The sequence below is a fragment of the Carya illinoinensis genome, chromosome 3 (assembly GCF_018687715.1).
Source record: "Carya illinoinensis cultivar Pawnee chromosome 3, C.illinoinensisPawnee_v1, whole genome shotgun sequence".
NCBI classification, from domain to species: Eukaryota; Viridiplantae; Streptophyta; class Magnoliopsida; order Fagales; family Juglandaceae; genus Carya; species Carya illinoinensis.
In genome coordinates, this window is record NC_056754.1 from 2,432,791 (window position 1) to 2,452,361 (window position 19,571).

The 19,571-nt window shown below is 39.5% G+C and overlaps 2 protein-coding genes and 1 long non-coding RNA gene across 3 annotated transcripts; 1 reads left to right on the forward strand and 2 right to left on the reverse strand.

Moving 5' to 3' along the window:
• Positions 1-3,230: 3,230 nt before the first annotated feature.
• Positions 3,231-9,727, reverse strand: LOC122303766 (casparian strip membrane protein 1-like). Its single transcript, XM_043115712.1, has 3 exons — positions 8,572-9,727; positions 3,827-3,946; positions 3,231-3,644 (listed from the first exon to the last, which is right to left on the reverse strand). Exons 1-3 carry the CDS (start codon positions 8,803-8,805, stop codon positions 3,429-3,431), a joined length of 570 nt encoding a protein of 189 aa, XP_042971646.1. The 5' UTR covers positions 8,806-9,727; the 3' UTR covers positions 3,231-3,428.
• Positions 9,728-10,011: 284 nt separating this feature from the next.
• On the forward strand, positions 10,012-10,463 carry LOC122303767. The gene has a single exon (XM_043115713.1). The coding sequence runs from the start codon at positions 10,263-10,265 to the stop codon at positions 10,422-10,424; it is 162 nt and encodes a 53-aa protein (XP_042971647.1). The 5' UTR covers positions 10,012-10,262; the 3' UTR covers positions 10,425-10,463.
• A 5,764-nt stretch (positions 10,464-16,227) lies between these two features.
• Positions 16,228-18,018, reverse strand: LOC122303604. Its single transcript, XR_006240776.1, has 2 exons — positions 16,932-18,018; positions 16,228-16,786 (listed from the first exon to the last, which is right to left on the reverse strand). It is a non-coding gene; the product is annotated as an uncharacterized LOC122303604 (long non-coding RNA).
• Between the last annotated feature and the right edge of the window lie 1,553 nt (positions 18,019-19,571).

Consider the following 19,571-nt stretch of genomic DNA (forward strand, 5'->3'; position numbering starts at 1 on the left):
TTGATCTTCGCGGTTTTATTATCGGTACTTATCCAAATCAGTACCTAAAATGGAAGATTAATATTCTCGTACGGAACTTTTCCATATATTAATTATTAACAATTATACCACAGCTGATCGAAACGATTCAAAATCGATCCTTTCCATCTCATTTTCCTCACATAAGCTAGGCTGTCAGATGATAAAGCCAACCCGAAAACACCAAAGTAGTTTTCATTGCATCCATGAATCCGCTAGCGACGTACGTACGTACACGGTACACCGATGCAGAGGGTATGGTCATTGCAAAAATACAGTATAAAAGTACGTACGTATTAAGAATGACCGAACGAATAAACAATCTAGTAGGGATGGAAAGGACAATAATTGGGAAGTCGTTAGCCTTTTGCATAGAAAAACAATGAGATTGATCGGAGTAATCAAGTTTATATAATAAAACAGAAAAGAAATGTATAAAAGTGGTGATGATGATGATCTTTTGCAAAGTGATTAGCGTCCAATAATTAAGGGTTTGCTTTCTTAATGAAGATGATTGCCAAAAGCAATCCTTTTCTCCCTTAGCAAGTAATAAAATTATGCATCCGATTCCGATACGCGTGGCACTCTTGGCTATTGCAAGGAGTTTTAATCGTTCTGGGAACCCTACGGATCCCACGGCTGTGGCTATCTCACATGGTCAAAGCTCAATACCACCCAAAAGAGAGAAATAGACTGTGCCGCCACTGCTTGGCTAAAAAATAAAAAGACTTGTGGGGTTGACATTTTTGACACACTTGGTGAGTTCTGTTTGGGTTAGTAACAAAGTTCGGTGCCAAACATGAATGTGAAGTTGACATTTTGATCCCGGTGGAACTGAGCTGGCATTGTGGGCCCTGCTTCCTGTGCTCCGACATGAGGCCTCGACTGGGGGACACAACACGTGGCGAGAAATGGTTCGTACAAAAGTCTTACCGAGCAAATGGCACGGGGTTGGAATCGTCTTAGGCTCGTTTGTAACTTATGTTAAAATCAATCCAATTAAATCTAATTTTTAGTACAATCTAATATTTAAATATTTAATTATTAAATTTATTCCAATTTAAAATTTTTTTATATATAAAGATTTCTTTTCAATTTTTTATAAATACATCTAAATTAATATTAACATTCAAATATATTTAAATTTATTTTAAATAATTTTATAAAATTCACTATACTATATTAACTTATTACTATTTATAAAAAATTCAACTCTTTTTAACTCAGGTCAAAATACAAATGGGGCTGCTAACCAATTAGAATTGTCAGCTACGTGACATGATGATCGATGATTCGATATTGTAGTTTCAGATTATGATTTGTGATAAAGCTCTAATGGGTGGAAAAAAAAAGGTTCCCTTTTTCCCCTCTTTTCTTTGGCTTTTTCTTAAAAAAAAATCAAAAGCAATGTGAAATTGGATAGCTTTCGAGAGAATTTGGGTCATTGGGTAGCATTTGGTTGTGGAACATCTCAATCTTTATTGATTCTGTTTTCGAAATTAGGGAGGCAATGGATGCTTCAAAGATTTTTAGCTGTCAATACGATTAGTGTGCCTAAACCAATTATCTAAGAAAAGACATATCAGGGTGCGTACGTGGCATGAAATAAACATAATTGAAGAAAGGACCTCATCAATCAGACGATTCATTTTCAAACTGTCCGTTCGGAACCAAAATCTGGAGAGATTTATCGTATTCTTTTGAGTTTATGGACCAAAAGTGGAAAGAATCTATCACTGAAAAGGAATATCACGCGGCAAATTAAAGTGTTGGGGGGGGGTTAAAGATGAGGCAAATGACGAAGTGATTATCAAGATGCGTTCCATCTGGCAATTGAATAAATAAACACGTCTTCACGAGTACTACTAGGATCATGAATGTGACCAATTAATTAATGTCACGTATACAGCAAAAAAGGTGGGAGTTGCAACCAACTACTGCTCATGTATGATAGGAGAGTATCAATCAATCTGAGATATCGAGGTTATGTTAGTTCCCCGGTTGGTTTATAGTGTAACAACCCAAGTTAACAGTCCTTATTTAAATGGTGCTTCTAATCTATTTATTTTAGCTTTATTTAATGTGAACTTTATGCAAGGGCATCATGTGATGTTTGACCTGCCGAGGGATCGAGACCGTCCGATTCAAATCCATCGAGTTGCATTTACATTAGTAAACAGATTAATATTCAAGACATTATTTGATGATGGCAGTTGTAAAGTTGCTATTCTATTGATATGTATCCAGCTTTATTAGAGTGACAGCATTTTAAAATTTGAAAAATGATTTATATAAGTCTCAAATATATAACTCTCTATACAAATTTTTGTTAAAAAAAAAAAAAAAACCTCACTTGAAAATAAAATGTTAAAAAAAATTATTATTTTTTAGTTGTACCCACTTTTTTATAAAAGATATACGTAATACTTGTCTATATTAAGAATTGTACTAACATTACTATTCAAAATTATGGTTTGGACCCATTACAGGTTTTCCAAAGGTAGATCTGTACGTGCCTGTGGTTAGTCAAATTGTACACGTACGCTGCCGGCTTTGATGTGAAACTGAAGCAAAGAAATTTAAAATGTTAAGAGAGTGAGAAGCAAATGAATAATGGGCCATAGCAGCAGATCATGTGCTGGTCAACCAAACAAAATTAGCTTGGGAGGTGTGGTTTTAGCCATCGATCTATATATATCCAGTTCAATAGCTAAAGCCTAGAGGATGAAAAATGATTTGTACATGTCTAAATATGTAAGTACAGTGTAAGCCCATTAAAGATAAAAAATGTAAGATCCACTAGAAATCATGGGATTCGATTTTTGAGGGGTTTGCACCAGATTTGAATGTCTGAAACTTGTATTTAATATTGCTCGACTAGTACTTAATTAGTAATAGCAAGCTCTGGATAACAGAGATGTCATCTGGTTCTTATAATTTGATTCAAAACCTTAAGTGGAAGTCAAGAAAGCTTATGTTAAGTGCTTAAACAGAGCCGCTCTTGCTCACACCAGCTAACTGGCAACTTTATAAGTTTACTTAAATATTCAGGAGTGGAAAGTTTGTCCCTCCTATAGATATATATGTTCTAGGAATCAAGCCAACTCCTTTCCTTTGTTTTGTTTTCGTTTTCCTTAAAGCACACTGACCTGTTTATATAGTCATAACGACTTTTGAATATATATATATATGGTATACATTATAGCGCCTAACACAGTTTACACCTTGCAACTTAAGAAAATTAACAAATTACGTACGTAGAAACATAATCATATTCATTTTACATTGTAGAACTTACTTTTGCAACAACACACGGACAAACAGACACACTTGCACGCATATATTTGACCAAGCTGTTCACTTTCGTTATTGAAATCATGTGAATAGGATGGTCTATCTGATCATCTCTATCAACGCTGGGAAAGGGCCACAGCTGACAACGGGATAAGCACTATAAACATAGCTACGCCTCCGAAGGATCCAATCAAAGAGCCAGATATGCGCTCGCAGAAGGAGTTGAACTGTTGGCAGATGGAAAGCCAATTTGCCTTGGTATTCCCCTTGTGTGCTAAGTATACAATAGATGCTGCTGCAGAAGCTCCAGCCGTCAATAGTACAAGCATCGCCTATACACAAGAAAATGGAAACTTTCCCTTATAAGAGAATCTCTCGACGAAACAATTTGCTATCAAACTCTCATCTATGATGGAAAGCCATTTTTCGATTAATAGTGCCGTTTACATTATCGTGCGATTGCCAAAATATTGTGTGCGAATAGTCATAAAATGTTGATCAGGAGTTTACGTACTGTATCGGAGAAAATCAAGAGCACTCTACTTCCTTGCGCAGTGCTTCTCAGGATGTGGAAGATAGACGGTGGGAGAGACAGAACCAAATAGGCGCATACAATGGAATTTGCGACCACAAATTTGTGTGCCAAAAAAGCACACAAGATGATAGAGAGACAATATTTAAGTGGTTCGGCAACTTGCCTACATCCATTGAAGCAGAAAATCAATATTTTCAATATGTTTGTACAATTTTACAAGCATTTATAAACAATTCTCTATCTCTCTCAAATGGCCTCTTTTCTGGGTTTTCCCAGAACCTATTTTCGCTCTCAACCCTCTGCTTGATCGCTCACCGCAATGAGGATGATTTTAATGTTCAGCAAATGACCTCCTTTTATAGGAGGAGCCATGGGGGACAAACTCCCACACTTATTGACCAAGAGGGAGGCTTCTTTCGGTGCACAAATATTGGTCAATATTTACTGCTAGAAACTTACGGTGGGTGGCTTGGCTGGCTGCATACTCAAGTGACCTTTCACACTTGGGGGGTTTCCAACAATCACCTCTTCCACCCAAGTGTGTCATACTAGGATGCTACAAACGGTTACATCTTTCAAATGATTGCACTCCCTCATTGGAATGCTTGCTAGCCATGAGAGATTTTCGCTATCAAATGAATCTGTAGGTACGTCTTCAAATGGATGTCCAAATGCCTCTCCAAATGCATCTTCAAATGCATTCGCATCGTCTACATCCATAGAGCTTACAAGGAATTTTCTTCAGAGGAGATTTACAAGTGCTTAACTGCACAATCTCAACTCTCTAGTATTCTTCTTTCGCTCGAGTCCATGCGTCCGCACTCATGTACATCTTGAGCAAACTAAGTTTCGCTCGAGCCACACCCAAGCGAACAATTTGTCTGGTGCCTTTACAGCTTTCAAACCAGGCTCCATAATCCTACAATCACACCAATCTCCAACTTGGAGACTGGTTCTCAACATGCTAGCCTCTATCTCTAGCATGATCCCTTATACAGTTTTACAGCTCATGTCTTCAAGTTAGAAGACTAACTAAAGTGATGCATAACTTTAGTTTATCACGTACAGTACCCTTAATCAACACATATATACAGCGCAACACATCTCCTACTGCACTAGGAATCAATGGTCTCGCACGGACCTTGACACATATCAGAGAACCTGTTGCTGAGGTCTCCATCTCTGACTTGAGCAACTGACTCCACATCCTGCTGCTAACATATCCTATCTTCAGTCGATGTGCCCATCTTGTATGCAGTCTCTGCTAACTTCAACTTGCATAATCTCCTTTCTTGCAAGATTCTTCTTCATACCGTAGTTCACTACCTTCATTCAGCAGGATATAGTTTAAGGTAGTAACCACCATAGAGGTCTGATCGTCTTGGCAGTCATGCAATCATCAACTTTAGGTGTAGATATCCCTGGAACATCTGACGTTTTGTTCCCATCTCTCACACATTTGCTTCATGTCGTGATCTAGGGAGATTTCTTCAGGTTTAGATGAGGAAAAGTAAAACTGAGTTCCTTTTACTTCCTCATCTAATTCACACGACCATTACCACGAGCCAAGACTAATGAATCATTCGTGACCTTCCACGCCTTTTTGAGAAAACACTACTGAATGACTGCTATCTTCAAACTGTCTTTAACAGCATTGTGCACTGCAAGAAATGCAACTCCATGTATTTCTTCAGTCACCATATTCACAGCATCATTCTGAATTTTCTCCTGATTTTAGCAGTCTCTTGTGGCCTGTTTTGCCACAATTTCTAGCGAGCCATCTGTTGTCCAGATCTTGACTTGCCTCTGTCCTTACTATCAACATTTAGGACCAACAACTCGAGATCTTATCAGAATCTCTTCTGCGCACCTCCTCATCTAGGATAATCTTACATTGAGAAACTTCAACTTTGACTTCTTTGCAGAATTACTCATAGTCATTCTCATGACCTCCCAACTTTTTGACCACAACGTTAAATGCTATTGGGCAACAATAGTACCTTCTGCCTTTTTTGAAATTGAACTGTTTCTTCATCTGCACTTTATTATTTGCAACTAGCTTTTCAAAGAAAACCACAATGAGATCCGTTGCGGTTCTCCTCTTAATAACATTATACTCCATGAGTTGTATTACTGCAAAAAACTTGCTGATATAACAAGTTAATCAGCATTATTCAATGATCTGAAGTTTGCTCCTCAAACTTCATGATCCCAACTGACTTAAATCAAGCCCAAACGAACTGAGTCCGGCAACATTGGACTCCAATTGACTGACATCAAGCCCCAAAACCAATGAGTCTGGCACGACACCAACTGGTTGCAATCAAGCCCAAAATAAATGAGTCCGTCATGACTCCGACTGGTTGTGATCAAGCCCAAAACAAATGAGTCCGTCACGACTCCGACTGGCTGCGATCAAGCCCACAACTGATCTGCAACTATGGACAGTTCAGATTGAAAGTACCAATGGTGAATTTCAACATTCCCATCGTACAGATGAGTTCGGAATGATCCAAATAGTTTGTCACCACTATTTGATCATCGCAATGGAACTCCAACTGGCGTAGATCTAGTCCAAAATGATATGTAACACGTGGACGGTTTAGATCGAATGTACCGATGGTGAATCTCAACATTCCCACCATATAGATGAGTCTGGAATGATCCAAATAGTTTGTCAACACTATTTAATCATCGCAATTGAACTCCAACTAGCGTAGATCTAGCCCAAAATGATCTGCAACACGTGGACGGTTCAGATCGAGTGTACCGATAGCGAATCTCAATATTCCCACCGTATGGATGAGTCTGGAATGATCCAAATAGTTTGTCAACACTATTTGATCATCGCAATTGAACTCCAACTGGCATAGATCTAACCCAAAATGATCTGCAACCCGTGGATGGTTCAGATCGAATGTACCGATGGTGAATCTCAACATTCCCACTGTACATATGAGTACGGAATGATCCAAATAATTTGTCACCACTATTTGATCATCACAATTGAACTCCAACTGGTATAGATCTAGCCCAAAATGATCTACAACTCGTGGACGGTTCAGATCGAATGTACTGATGGCGAATTTCAACATTCCCACCGTACGGATGAGTTCGGAATGATCCAAATAGTTTGTTAGCACTATTTGATTATCGCAATTGAACTCCAACTGGATACATCTAGCTCAAAATGATCTGCAACACATGGATGGTTCAAATCGAATGTACCGATGGCAAATCTCAACATTCCCATCGTACGAATGAGTCTGGAATGATCCAAATAGTTTGTCACAACTATTTGATCATCGCAATTGAACTCCAATTGGCATAGATCTAGCCCAAAATGGACAATTCAGATCTAATGTACCGATGACGAATCTCAACATTCCCACCATACAGATGAGTCCGGAATGATCCAAATAGTTTTTTAACACTATTTGATCATCGCAATTGAACTCCAACTGGCATAGATCTAGCCCAAAATGATCTGCAACACGTGGACGATTCAGATCGAATGTACCGATGGCGAATCTCAATATTTCCACCATACGGATGAGTCCGGAATGATCCAAATAATTTGTCAACACTATTTGATCATCACAATTGAGCTCCAACTGGCATAGATCTAACCAAAAATGATCTGTAACTCGTGGACAGTTCAGATCAAATGTACCAATGGTGAATGTCAATATTCCCACTATACGGATGAGTCCGGAATGATTCAAATAGTTAGAAACTACTATTTGATCGTTGAAATCGGACTCCAAATGGCTTAGATCTAGCCCAAAATCGATCTGTAACTTTTGAACAGTTCAAATTAGCTTTCTGCTACAGTAGCGCGTGGGAGCGTGGGGGCGCGTGGGAGAGTGTATCCCATGCGTATTCTTCCTCCAGATGCGAGTGGGGGCGTGTGGGAGCATGTTTCCTACTCGTCTTCTTCCTCTAACGCAATTTAGGCATGTCTGTGCACTCTCCAACTTCTAGGGGGGCGTACGGGCTCCTCCGGCATCCGTTTTTGATGCCGTTTGAGGCAACAAATTTGTCTTGATGCGAGCAACATCACTGAGTGGTCAAAATTTGATTTCAATCAATTTGATTTTTCTGGACAGTACGAAACCAAAGCTCTGATATCAATTGTTGCGCCTCTGGCCTGTTAAAAAATCACACAAGACGATAGAGAGACAATACTTAAGTGGTTCAGCAACTTGCCTACGTTCACTGAAACGGAAAATCAATATTTTCAATATGTTTGTACAATTTTACAAACACTCATAAACAATTCTCTATCTCTCTCAAATGGCTTCTATTCTGGATTTCCCCAGAACTTATTTTCACCCTCAACCCTCTGCTTGATCGCTTACCGCAATGAGGATGATTTTAATGTTCAGCAAATAACCTCCTTTTATAGGAGGAGCCATGGGGGACAAACTGCCACACTTATTAACCAAGAGGGAGGCTTCTTTCAGTGCACAAATATTGGTTAATATTTGCTGCTAGAAACTTACGGTGGGTGGCTTGGCTGGCTGCATACTCAAGTGACCTTTCACATTTGGGGGATTTCCAACAAAAAAATCTGTTAATATTAATGCACATTAATGGATTTGATCATTAATTATCAGTTGTCCCAAATAGTGATGAATTTAGTTATAACATAATTAGTTTCCCAACAAATTCTACCTTTGAAATATAAATGGTATATTAATGGTAAAAACAGGGAATGAGACATACGTAAACATTGGAAAGTCGTCATACTCAGCCCTGAACCGAACGAACCGAGTGACAAAGGGGAGTGTTTCATTAGTTGTTGCCATCGCTATAGAACTTCCCAGGGTACCCACAATTGCAAGTAGTTTGAAAATGAAGTCTAGAATGGACAACCCTCTGTTCATCCCACTCACTGCGGTGGATCTCTTCCTCCCCTCATCAACACCAAGCACAAGCGCATCTGTCTTGAACATTTTTGCTTGGAAACGAGGTCTTAATCAAAGGCTGTATATAACTTATGGAGGGCGGGGAACTTTTGAAATTGAAGGACCTTGACTTGAAACTTACTTGGATGTGCCCTGAAGAAGAGAACGCATAGGGTATTTATATACATGCAAGCAGGCTAGCCCATCTTAATTATTATTGCACCATGCAATTAGGTAGCGGGTTTGGTTAAACGTCCAAGCCTAGCCTGGCCTGCATGCGCACATTTAAGATGATCGGAATAAGAGTTCGTGATCAGATAACATGATCATCGTACTGACTAAAGCTAATTTTAGGTTTTGTTTTAATTAGGGACTACGTACCTGCCCGTACTTGCTCGATCTATATATGTTTTATAATTTTATAAGCAAAGTATATATGCGCGCGGTCACCACCTCTTCCAACTCCACCAATATATATATATATATAGGCCCCAAAATCATGACTAATGTTACAAAAGGCCGGTAACTTAATTGTAAGAACATTATGATTTCGTCCAAAAATGATTAATTCCCGGATCGGATAACACTTCGATCGGTCGGAAACGCGGAGCAGTTACACGTACATGATGTAGACGTACCACGCAGCAGCAAAATCTTAAGACACGGGAAAGGTTGAGTTGGTCTACAATTATAGCAAATATATATGTCTCGTCATTGAACCAAACCACTACAATTATAGCTAGCTAGCTAGAGCTAAGAGCTTAGCCATGAACTATACGATATGAATTATAACTTTAATAAGACGTGGAAACACTTAATTAAGGTCGTAGAATCAATTAATATATATAGTGATCATTTGGGTTTTTGGAACAAGTCCACCTTACAAATAAGGTCGATGTTTGACATTATTTTATAGTATGCTCATACGTGATCAACTCCAACCGCGTTGAACTAAGCATACCATTGAAAAAAATTAAAATTAAAATCAGTCCCTCTTTTGTTTATAATTATTCATCTCTTATTTTCTGTCGGTCAGCTGACGCTCAACCTTTTTTAAAAGTCAAAAACAACTCTGGTGAGAGCTTGGGCTCATGAATTCCAAAAGAAAAGAAAGAACAAGACCCGCCTAGCCCAAATCAAGTCCTTGTAACGAGGAACAAGATCCAGGCTGCTGCTGGGCTGGCCTATGACTCGTTGTCTTCTAGTGTTTATTTAACTATATTACTTAATTAGAGGTCGTAGAACAAATGTGAGCATAAATTTGTTTGCCCTTTCAGATTTTTTTTTTTATACTAAAGATAAATCTCACCTCCCTTTCCCGATAGAAACAAGCATAAAGGGTTGACCTTTTGATTTGTGTGATTGGCTCAAACTTGGTCCGAAGAGGCAGATTCCAAACTACTAGAGTACTTATTTGTGAATCTCGAAGACTTGATCTCCGTTGCTTTATTCTGTCAAGGGAGCAAAGAACAAGAAGCTGGGAAGAGAAGGAAAAAACCAAAGAGATGAATCAGAACTGGAGCGCTTTTCTGATTGGTATAGTGGGTACAACCATCACCTTGTCTGCTTATTCGCAGACTCTGGTCAATCCTACTCAGTGTATCACAGTCGGCCTCCTTGTTCTCATGTTTGGTCTGCTCGTCAGAGAAGGTTTTATATCTTTGTAATCTTTTTTGTGCTATATATCAATGTAAATTTTATACCCATGATGTGGATTGCCTCAAATGTAATCTATCTGTCTTTTGGGTTGTGTTTTTTTTTGGTTGGGGGGAGGGGGGGGAAGGGATGCTGCATGTTATGTCTTGTACAAACACTTTGTACCCTGGCCAGTTAAATGCTTTTTTTTTTTTTGAGACATTAAGAACTTGATCATTCAGATCCATAAGCTGATTACTTTATCATAGAAACTTCAATTGGAATGGCTATTGGCAATGGCGGATGGGGTATTCACTCGCGGAGGTTCTGCTTTCTTACCTTCATGATTATGTTTATCTAGATTTTTCCTGCTGGATATTCCCTGCAGAAAAAGATATTTTCCTTGGTTCAGGCATGGCAAAACTGATCAGAAATCCGTCTGTCTACATATGTAGCTGCAACTTAGGACGAGAGGCATGCAAGAGATTAATTGCAGGCCAGAAAGTAGAAACTTTGCAATATACCAATTAAACACGCCTCGTCCAATGTAGTTCAATAGTTCGGGAGAGTTGAACGGCGAAAAAGGCTAGAGTTTTCTGCTCAGAGGCAATTCACTATGCACGGTTGCCGGCCAAAAAATACGTGCCCCAATAATCTTCTGATCAAAAGCGTTTGATTTATGTTATATAATCAACATACCGGCCGGGTCAGTTCATCATTGCTTCCTTTTCTCTCTAAAACCCATATCTTTTTCTTTTTGAATTTTAAACTTAAGCAAAGTAAAAGCCTTTAATTTTAACCAAAATTAGTTAAATTTGGGTGCCTCTCCTAACACGAAGTTTAGTAAGTTGCTCATAAAAATGACTAGCAATGACTCGAAGTGAATGATCTTTTAGCGATGATCATCTGAAATAACATTTATAAGGTGCACCAGGCAAGGCATATTTCACCATGTACTTCTAAGTTCTAAGCATGAATTTAGAAGCGTTTGTCACTGAAGATTGAAACTTCTTATTTGTTCACCCTGGATATTTGAGGTAGAAGCATGCAGCTAGCGCTACTAGCTAGGAGCAGAAATCAATTCATGAACATATACAATTAACATCAACTAGCTAGCTCGACTCTGACAAATCAAGTCATCAACGTAAAAGACAAGGACATCATCTTAATTTCCATGCAAAATCCATCTCCATTCAACCTAGGTACTACGAATTAAAAAGTCGAAAAACTCCAGGAGCTTGGCCATGAACGACGTTATAAGCAACCAACATATATATATATATATATATATATATATTTTTCATTCATGACAGTGTTGCGCCTCCGGCCGCCCAGAAATCACACCCACAATAGATAGAGACAATATTTAAGTGGTTCGGCAACTGCCTACGTCCACTGAAGCGGAAATTCGATTTTTCACTATGTTTGTACAATTTTACAAACACTCACACCATCTCTCTATCTCTCTCAAATGGCCTCCGTTCTGGGTTTCCCCAGAACCCATTTTCGCCCTCTGCCCTCTGCCTGATCTCTCACCTCAGTGAGGATCATTTTCTCTTCACAATTCATCTCCTTTTATAGGAGAAATTATGGGGGACAAATTGCCACCATTCTTGACCAAGATGGCCTTCAATTCGGTGCAGCATTTGTTGATCAATCTTTGCTGCAGAATTCGGTGGATGGGTAGATGGTTGGTGGCTGCAGTTGGTGCCTAATACAACCAAGAAAGAAAACGGTGCATGTGCAGCCCTTCATACTTGGGTTGATTCAACAATCACCCCCTCCACCCAAGTGTGCCATACCAGGCTGCTTGCAAACTGATTCATTCTTCAAATGAATTCACCTCTTTCTTGGAATGCTTGTCAGCCATGAGAGATCCGCTATCACATGCATCTTCAGCTACGTCTTCAAATGGATATCTAGATGCCTCTCCAAATGCATCTTCAAATGCATCAGCATCGTCTACATCCACGGAGCTTGCAAGGGATTTTCTTCAGAGGAGATTTACCAGTGCTCAATTGCACAATCTCAACTCTCTAGGATTCTTCTTTTGCTCGAGTCCATGAGTCCGCACTCATGTACACCTTGAGCAAACTGAGCTTCGCTCTAGGCTCATCCGAACGAACAATCTGCTTCGCTCTAGCCACATCCGAGCGAACAATCTGATTGGTGCCTTTACAGCTTTCAAAACCAGGCTCCATAATCCTACAATCACACCAATCTCCAACTTGGAGACTGGTTCTCAACATGCCGAGCTCTATCTCCAGCATGATCCCTTATACAATTTTACAGCTCATGTCTTCAACTTAGAAGACTAACTAAAGTGATGCATAACTTTAGTTCATCACGTACAATGCCCTTAATCAACACATCTACATAGGGCAACACATCTCCCACTGCACTGGGAATCAATGGTCTCACACAGACCTTGACACATATCAGAGAACCTGTTGCTGAGGTCTCATCTCTGATCTGGGTGACTGACCCTTCATCCTGCTGCTATCTTCAGTCGCATGTGTCCATCTTGTGTGCAGTCTCCGACTTGCATAATCTCCCTTCTTGCAAGATTTTTCTTCATACCGTAGTTCACTACCTTCATTCAGCAGGATACATTTTAAGGTAGTAACCACCATGGAGGTCTGATCGTCTTGGCAGTTCTTTAGGTGTAGATATCCCTGGAACATCTGACGTTTTGTTCCCATCTCTCACACCTGTACTTCATGTCGTGGTCTAGGAAGATTTCTTTAGAAAAGTAAAACTGGGTTCCTTTTACTTTCTCTAATTCACACGACAATTAACCCAAGCCAAGACCAATTAATCTTTCATGACCTTCTAACGCCAAATGCTATTGGGCAACAATAGCAACAATCTCCACCTCAATGAAGATCTTCATAGCTCCCGCTATCATGCTTCACCATAAAAGCATATCCACTTAGAATAAACCAATTCCAAGCATTTCACTTCGGCCCATGTCGAAAATAACCTTGCTGAAAACTATGGTGTAACTTCCACGTTTGGCTCTCCTGGAAGTTCATCAGCCATCGACATGAATTTCCACCACACACCCTGCATTAATGCCAAACCAATGCTGTGTGTAAACCTGTGGACCTGCAGTATCTCCATTTATTGACTTGGAGCCACTTGCCGAAATTGCTCCTTATACTAGCCGTTTCACCAGTCGCTAGTATCACTGTTGACTTCCGGAATTGATTTGCCCTTCAACGCCTTTGAAAAAACACTACTGAATGACTGCTGTCATCAGGCTGTCCTTAACAGCATTGTGCACTGCAAGAAATGCAATGCCATGTATTTCTTCAGTCACCATATTCACAGCATCATTCTCAATTTTCTCCTCATTTTAGCAGTCTCTTGTGGCCTGTCTTGCCACAATTTCTAGCGAGTCATCTGTTGTCCAGATCTTGACTTGCCTCTGTCCTTACAATCAACATTCAGGACCAACAACTCGAAATCTTGCCAGAATCTCTTCTGCGCACCTCCTCATCCAGGATAAGATCTCTTACATTGAGAAACTTCAATTTTGACTTCTTTGCAGAATTACTCATAGTCATTCTCATGACCTCCCAACCTTTTGACCACAACGCCAAATGCTATTGGGCAACAATAGTACCTTCTGCCTTATCTGAAATTGAACCGTTTCTCCACCTCAAATCTGACAAGATTTGAAACCTTACTTCCTGACATTGCTTTAATGAATTTACCGTAGAAATGAATAGTACCTCACTAAGTCAGTTCCCAGGAAAGATTGGAGGGTCACAATGGACACACTTAAAATTTCCAATCTCCTAGACAGAACCTCCTTAGACTGTACGTATCCACACTACCACACCAAAGCTTCATCTGCACTTTGTTATTTGCAACTGGCTTTTCAAAGAAAGCCACAACGAGATCCGATGCGGTTCTCCTCTTAATAACAATATGCTCCATGAGTTGTATGACTGCCAAAACCTGCTGATATAACAAGTTAATCAGCATTGTCCAATGATCTGAAATTTGCTCCATCAAATTTCACGATCCCAACTGGCTTAAATTAAGCCCAAAACCAATGAGTCCATCATGACTCCAACTGGCTACGATCAAGCCCACAACTGATCTGCAACACGTGGACGGTTCAGATCAAATGTACCGATGGCGAATCTCAACAATCCCACCGTACCGATGAGTCCGGAATGATCCAAATAGTTTGCCACCACTATTTGATCATCGAGATGGAACTCCAACTGGCTACGATCAAGCCCACAAATGATCTGCAACACCTCGACAGTTCAGATCGACAGTACCGATGGCGAATCTCGACATTCCCACCGTACGGATGAGTCCGGAATGATCCAAATAGTTTGCCACCACTATTTGATCATCGAGATGGAACTCCAACTGGCTACGATCAAGCCCACAAATGATCTGCAACACCTCGACAGTTCAGATCGACAGTACCGATGGCGAATCTCGACATTCCCACCGTACGGATGAGTCCGGAATGATCCAAATAGTTTGCCACCACTATTTGATCATCGCGATGGAACTCCAACTGGCTACGATCAAGCCCACAAATGATCTACAACACCTCGACAGTTCAGATCGACAGTACCGATGGCGAATCTCGACATTCCCACCGTACGGATGAGTCCGGAATGATCCAAATAGTTTGCCACCACTATTTGATCATCGCGATGGAACTCCAACTGGCTACGATCAAGCCCACAAATGATCTGCAACACCTCGACAGTTCAGATCGACAGTACCGATGGTGAATCTCGACATTACCACCGTACGGATGAGTCCGGAATGATCCAAATAGTTAGAAAGCACTATTTGATCGTTGAAATCGGACTCCGAACGGCTTAGATCTAGCCCAACAAAGATCTGAAAATCGGATGGTCCAGATCTCTCTGGCGCGTGTACCACACGCGCCGCAGTAGGGCGTCTGAGGCGCGTCTGGAGCGTGTCCAACACGCGCCAGAGTACTCCGAGTGCGCGTGGGGGAGCGTGAGCGCGTGCCATGCACGCGTCTGCAACCCCAGCCGCGCGTGAGGGCGCGTGGACGCGTGTTACTCACGCGTCTTCTTCATCTGCCGCGCGTGGGGGCGCGTGAGGCCGTGTGTTCCACGCGTCTTCTTCCTCCAGCCGCGCGTGGGGGCGCGTGGCGCGTGTATCCCACTTCGTCTTCTTCCTCCAGTGCGACTGAGGCGCGTGCATCACACTCTCCGACTTCCAGGGGCGCGTACGGGCTCCTCCGACATCCGTTTTCGACGCCGTTTGCGGCTACGGATCCGTCTCGATGAGAGGAACATTTTGGTGTGATCAAAAGTTGATTTTGATCAACTGTAATTTTCTGGGTAGCACGAACCGAAGCTCTGATACCATTTGTTGCGCCTCCGGCCGCCCAGAAATCACACCCACAATAGATAGAGACAATATTTAAGTGGTTCGGCAACTGCCTACGTCCACTGAAGCGGAAATTCGATTTTTCACTATGTTTGTACAATTTTACAAACACTCACACCATCTCTCTATCTCTCTCAAATGGCCTCCGTTCTGGGTTTCCCCAGAACCCATTTTCGCCCTCTGCCCTCTGCCTGATCTCTCACCTCAGTGAGGATCATTTTCTCTTCACAATTCATCTCCTTTTATAGGAGAAATTATGGGGGACAAATTGCCACCATTCTTGACCAAGATGGCCTTCAATTCGGTGCAGCATTTGTTGATCAATCTTTGCTGCAGAATTCGGTGGATGGGTAGATGGTTGGTGGCTGCAGTTGGTGCCTAATACAACCAAGAAAGAAAACGGTGCATGTGCAGCCCTTCATACTTGGGTTGATTCAACAGACAGAAGTATGTGAGTTCGACACCAGATACTTGGGTACTAGTAAACTAGCAAACCTAGTTTATGTTACACTGATCAACGCAATTCTCTGTTCAATACCCGGCCAGCAGAAAGATTGTACTTACAATATTGTATAGCAAAAGGAATCCAATGCGAAGACAAATATTAAAACATTTAAAAAGTCCTTGAGCGAAACTTTTATCACCGAGTCCAAAGTTGTAAAGATCGATACCTAACTACACTTCAAAAACCACTTGTTATTTTGTACTGATGGGTCGACTTACCGGTACCTACTCCTGCGCTCGGATCAGAATGATCCTTTACTATGGATAAGAAGTTAAAAAAAAAAAAACATTGTAAATCGATCATAGACTAGGATATTTTACTGTGATTACCTGATATCTATATAACTAAAAATATAAATAAATACTCTCATAAAATATAGTTGCGAGCTTTAAATAAAAGTACTATAGATATAGATAAGAATTTTGCAATGTCAAAGCAGCAGTACCGAACAGCTTGTGGTTGAGATGCGGTGCAGGCCGCGGAAACCTGAACGTGAAAACACAAGTACAAAAGAACATCAATGGCATCATCTGCAAAAGCTTCAAAGGTTAGATAAAGGAAAACGACCTCAATGTGAAGGAGGAAAACCCTGAAATGCAAAATCTGCAATGAGCAACTTGTTGACACTTACAGGAAACCATATCTATCCAGCAACAAAATAAGTAACAGTAGTAACCATCCACCATCACCAAGATCATTACTGAGATTATCATCATAAATCTAGCATGAGAAAAGGAGGTAGTTATATAGCCAGAGACGACTTGCCGATTACATCGTTCATGGCATGTATTTAACATTAATACGAGATTAGTGGTAGATTAATGACCATATTATACTCCGATTCCTAAGTTTTCCGGCAAGTCATCCTTGGCTGCATTACATAAACCTCATTTACACATGCAGGACTATAGATGAAATGCATACAAAATAGGTCCACATCGGAGGTGAGGAACCTTAACATCAACCAGCAAAACAATCATTTTTTTTCCCAACAATGAGGCAGACATTCCGACCAGCTCAACCAATCAAATGGAGCCCAAACAACCACGAACTCAGAAATGGATAGAGGTAGGAACTTTCCCAAACGAGAAAGGCAACCTTTCACCCAGTGGAATAAAGAAAACAGGCTCTCTCCCTTTATTTTCATATAAAGGAACAAACAAGCATTGACACAAAGAGAGACTGTATAAACCGGTAGAGGGTAAAGAAGCGATTGGATTGACCTCCTCTTGGCAGTGCTTGGACGAATGGAGTTTGAAGAGAAAAGGGAACTGTACTGGTTGTTTATAAATAAATCCACTCACTCGATCGGTATAGCAATCTAATAAAGTAATTAATGATGCTAGCCAGTTTTGGTGCAGAAAGGACAGCTAAACCCTGTAGGAGCATCCAATTTCTTACTTTTATGTAATGGAGTGAGAGAAAAAGACGAATAATTTAGAGGGTTCACAGGGTTGGATGTGACGTTCCATGGTTCCAAAGGCCAAGAGATATTAAACCGAAGGATCCATCCCCATCACCTTTCTCATAAGTCGTGACCCGCTTCTCAGGTAACCTCCTTTTCGAGCCATTAAAGACATGAGATTGCTTTTAAATTAATTACTTAAATTAAACGGGGGTGTGCCAGAATTTGTACTTCTTGGCTGAAGCGAGCTGAGTTAGGTGGGTATATTTACTAATCTAAAAAGAAAAATGTTGGGTTTAGCCAAGTGGGTATATATAATTATCTCGAAATTATTTATAAATTTTAAATAAATAAATTTATACAAATTTTTTATAAAAAAATAAATTTTATTAATAAATAATAATTTCTTATACTTTTTTTAAATAAAATTTACTATTTTACAAGAACTTGTCCGTGGCTTATCTATTTAGAATTTTTAAAAATCATTTCTCTTATTTATATGCATTGCCTTGATTTTCAATGTTTATGGCTCAGTGCAGGGCCGGCTCTTCGTTAGGCAATTGCAAAAGCCACTATTAGAAGAAGGGCCCAAAAGAGGATTGTAAGTAAAAAATTTTAAAAAGAAAAAAAAAATATTTAATTAAAAAAAATCAAAAATATCAAATAGATATTAAATCATTGGTAGTTTTAAAAATATCTCAAGTAAAAATAATTTTTGGTACTCTCCTTCTAAAGAATACATTTCTCTCGTCTTTATTAATTTAATATATAAAATAAAAATTATAAATAACATAATCTAATTTATAAATGTTAATAAAAAAATTTTGTATAATCTTTTGAAAAGGCAAGGGCTTAATTTTTTTCCAAATATATAAGTTACTTATAAAACTTTATTGACAAGTTGTATATCTTACTACTATTTATAAATTATCTTCTTATTATTTATAAAAAAATTACTATAAATAAAAAAATTATACAAAAATAAACTTACAAACTGATATAATTTTACGTAATATTTTAGATATATTTTACTTTAAAATAATTTTATAATTTACATATATATTATTAAATTATATCAATTTATAATTTTTTTTTATGTAATTTTGTTTTAATTAAAATATTTCACTTCACAAAATATAGGACAGAAAGATGGTAAACAAAAGGAAAGAGTGCTGCCTACGTGTACGCGTGAAAAACTGGACATTTTGCATAAAAGATTCTGAAAAGCTAAAAGCATCTAAAGTGAGTGCCAAATCAATATTTAGGAACCCGTGACACCTGCATCTTGTGTCTGGACCAAAACTTTTTTTTTTTTGGTATGAAATCGAGGTTGTGGGTTGGCTTCCCATGTCATCACTTCAACTTTTGTTATATCAAATAGGCCACTGCCCCCAAGGACTTTAGTAGTCTGGTGGAGATGACCTGTGGCACCATCTCTCTCTCTCTGCATTCATATATGAAAGATAAGAAAGAATCAAGTCACCCAATAAACTCAAACCTATCGAAATCACGAGAGAAATTATCAATCGCACAAAGAGAAAACCTCCAAATGCCACTGGCCAGAAATATCCACAACATGCTGTCTAAATGTCACCGACTGATGGCTTTTTTATTACAACCTTCATAAGACAGAAAGATATATATGATTCACTCGAAGAGCCACGTAAAACTATTGACAATAATGAACCTATATCTAGCAAAATATAAGTGAGATAGCCCAAAAATATAAAACCCAACGTACACATGACAAAATACTAAAGCCTATCGTAACCACGTGGGTGGTTGCGACGTATACAATTACCAATAAGAATGAATTAAGTTTTTTTTATTAAGGTCGAATATCTTGGTAATGCGCGGAGTTCCTGA

Excerpts from the sequence above, each read along its gene's own strand:
- LOC122303766 (XM_043115712.1), bottom strand. The coding sequence starts at position 8,805 with ATGTTCAAGACAGATGCGCTTGTGCTTGGTGTTGATGAGGGGAGGAAG. Across the intron at positions 3,947-8,571 it reads ACTTTCCAATGTTTACGTAT|TTTGTGGTCGCAAATTCCAT; the intron begins GTCTCATTCCCT and ends TTGGCACACAAA. Across the intron at positions 3,645-3,826 it reads TCTTGATTTTCTCCGATACA|GCGATGCTTGTACTATTGAC; the intron begins GTACGTAAACTC and ends TCTTGTGTATAG.
- LOC122303767 (XM_043115713.1), top strand. The coding sequence starts at position 10,263 with ATGAATCAGAACTGGAGCGCTTTTCTGATTGGTATAGTGGGTACAACC.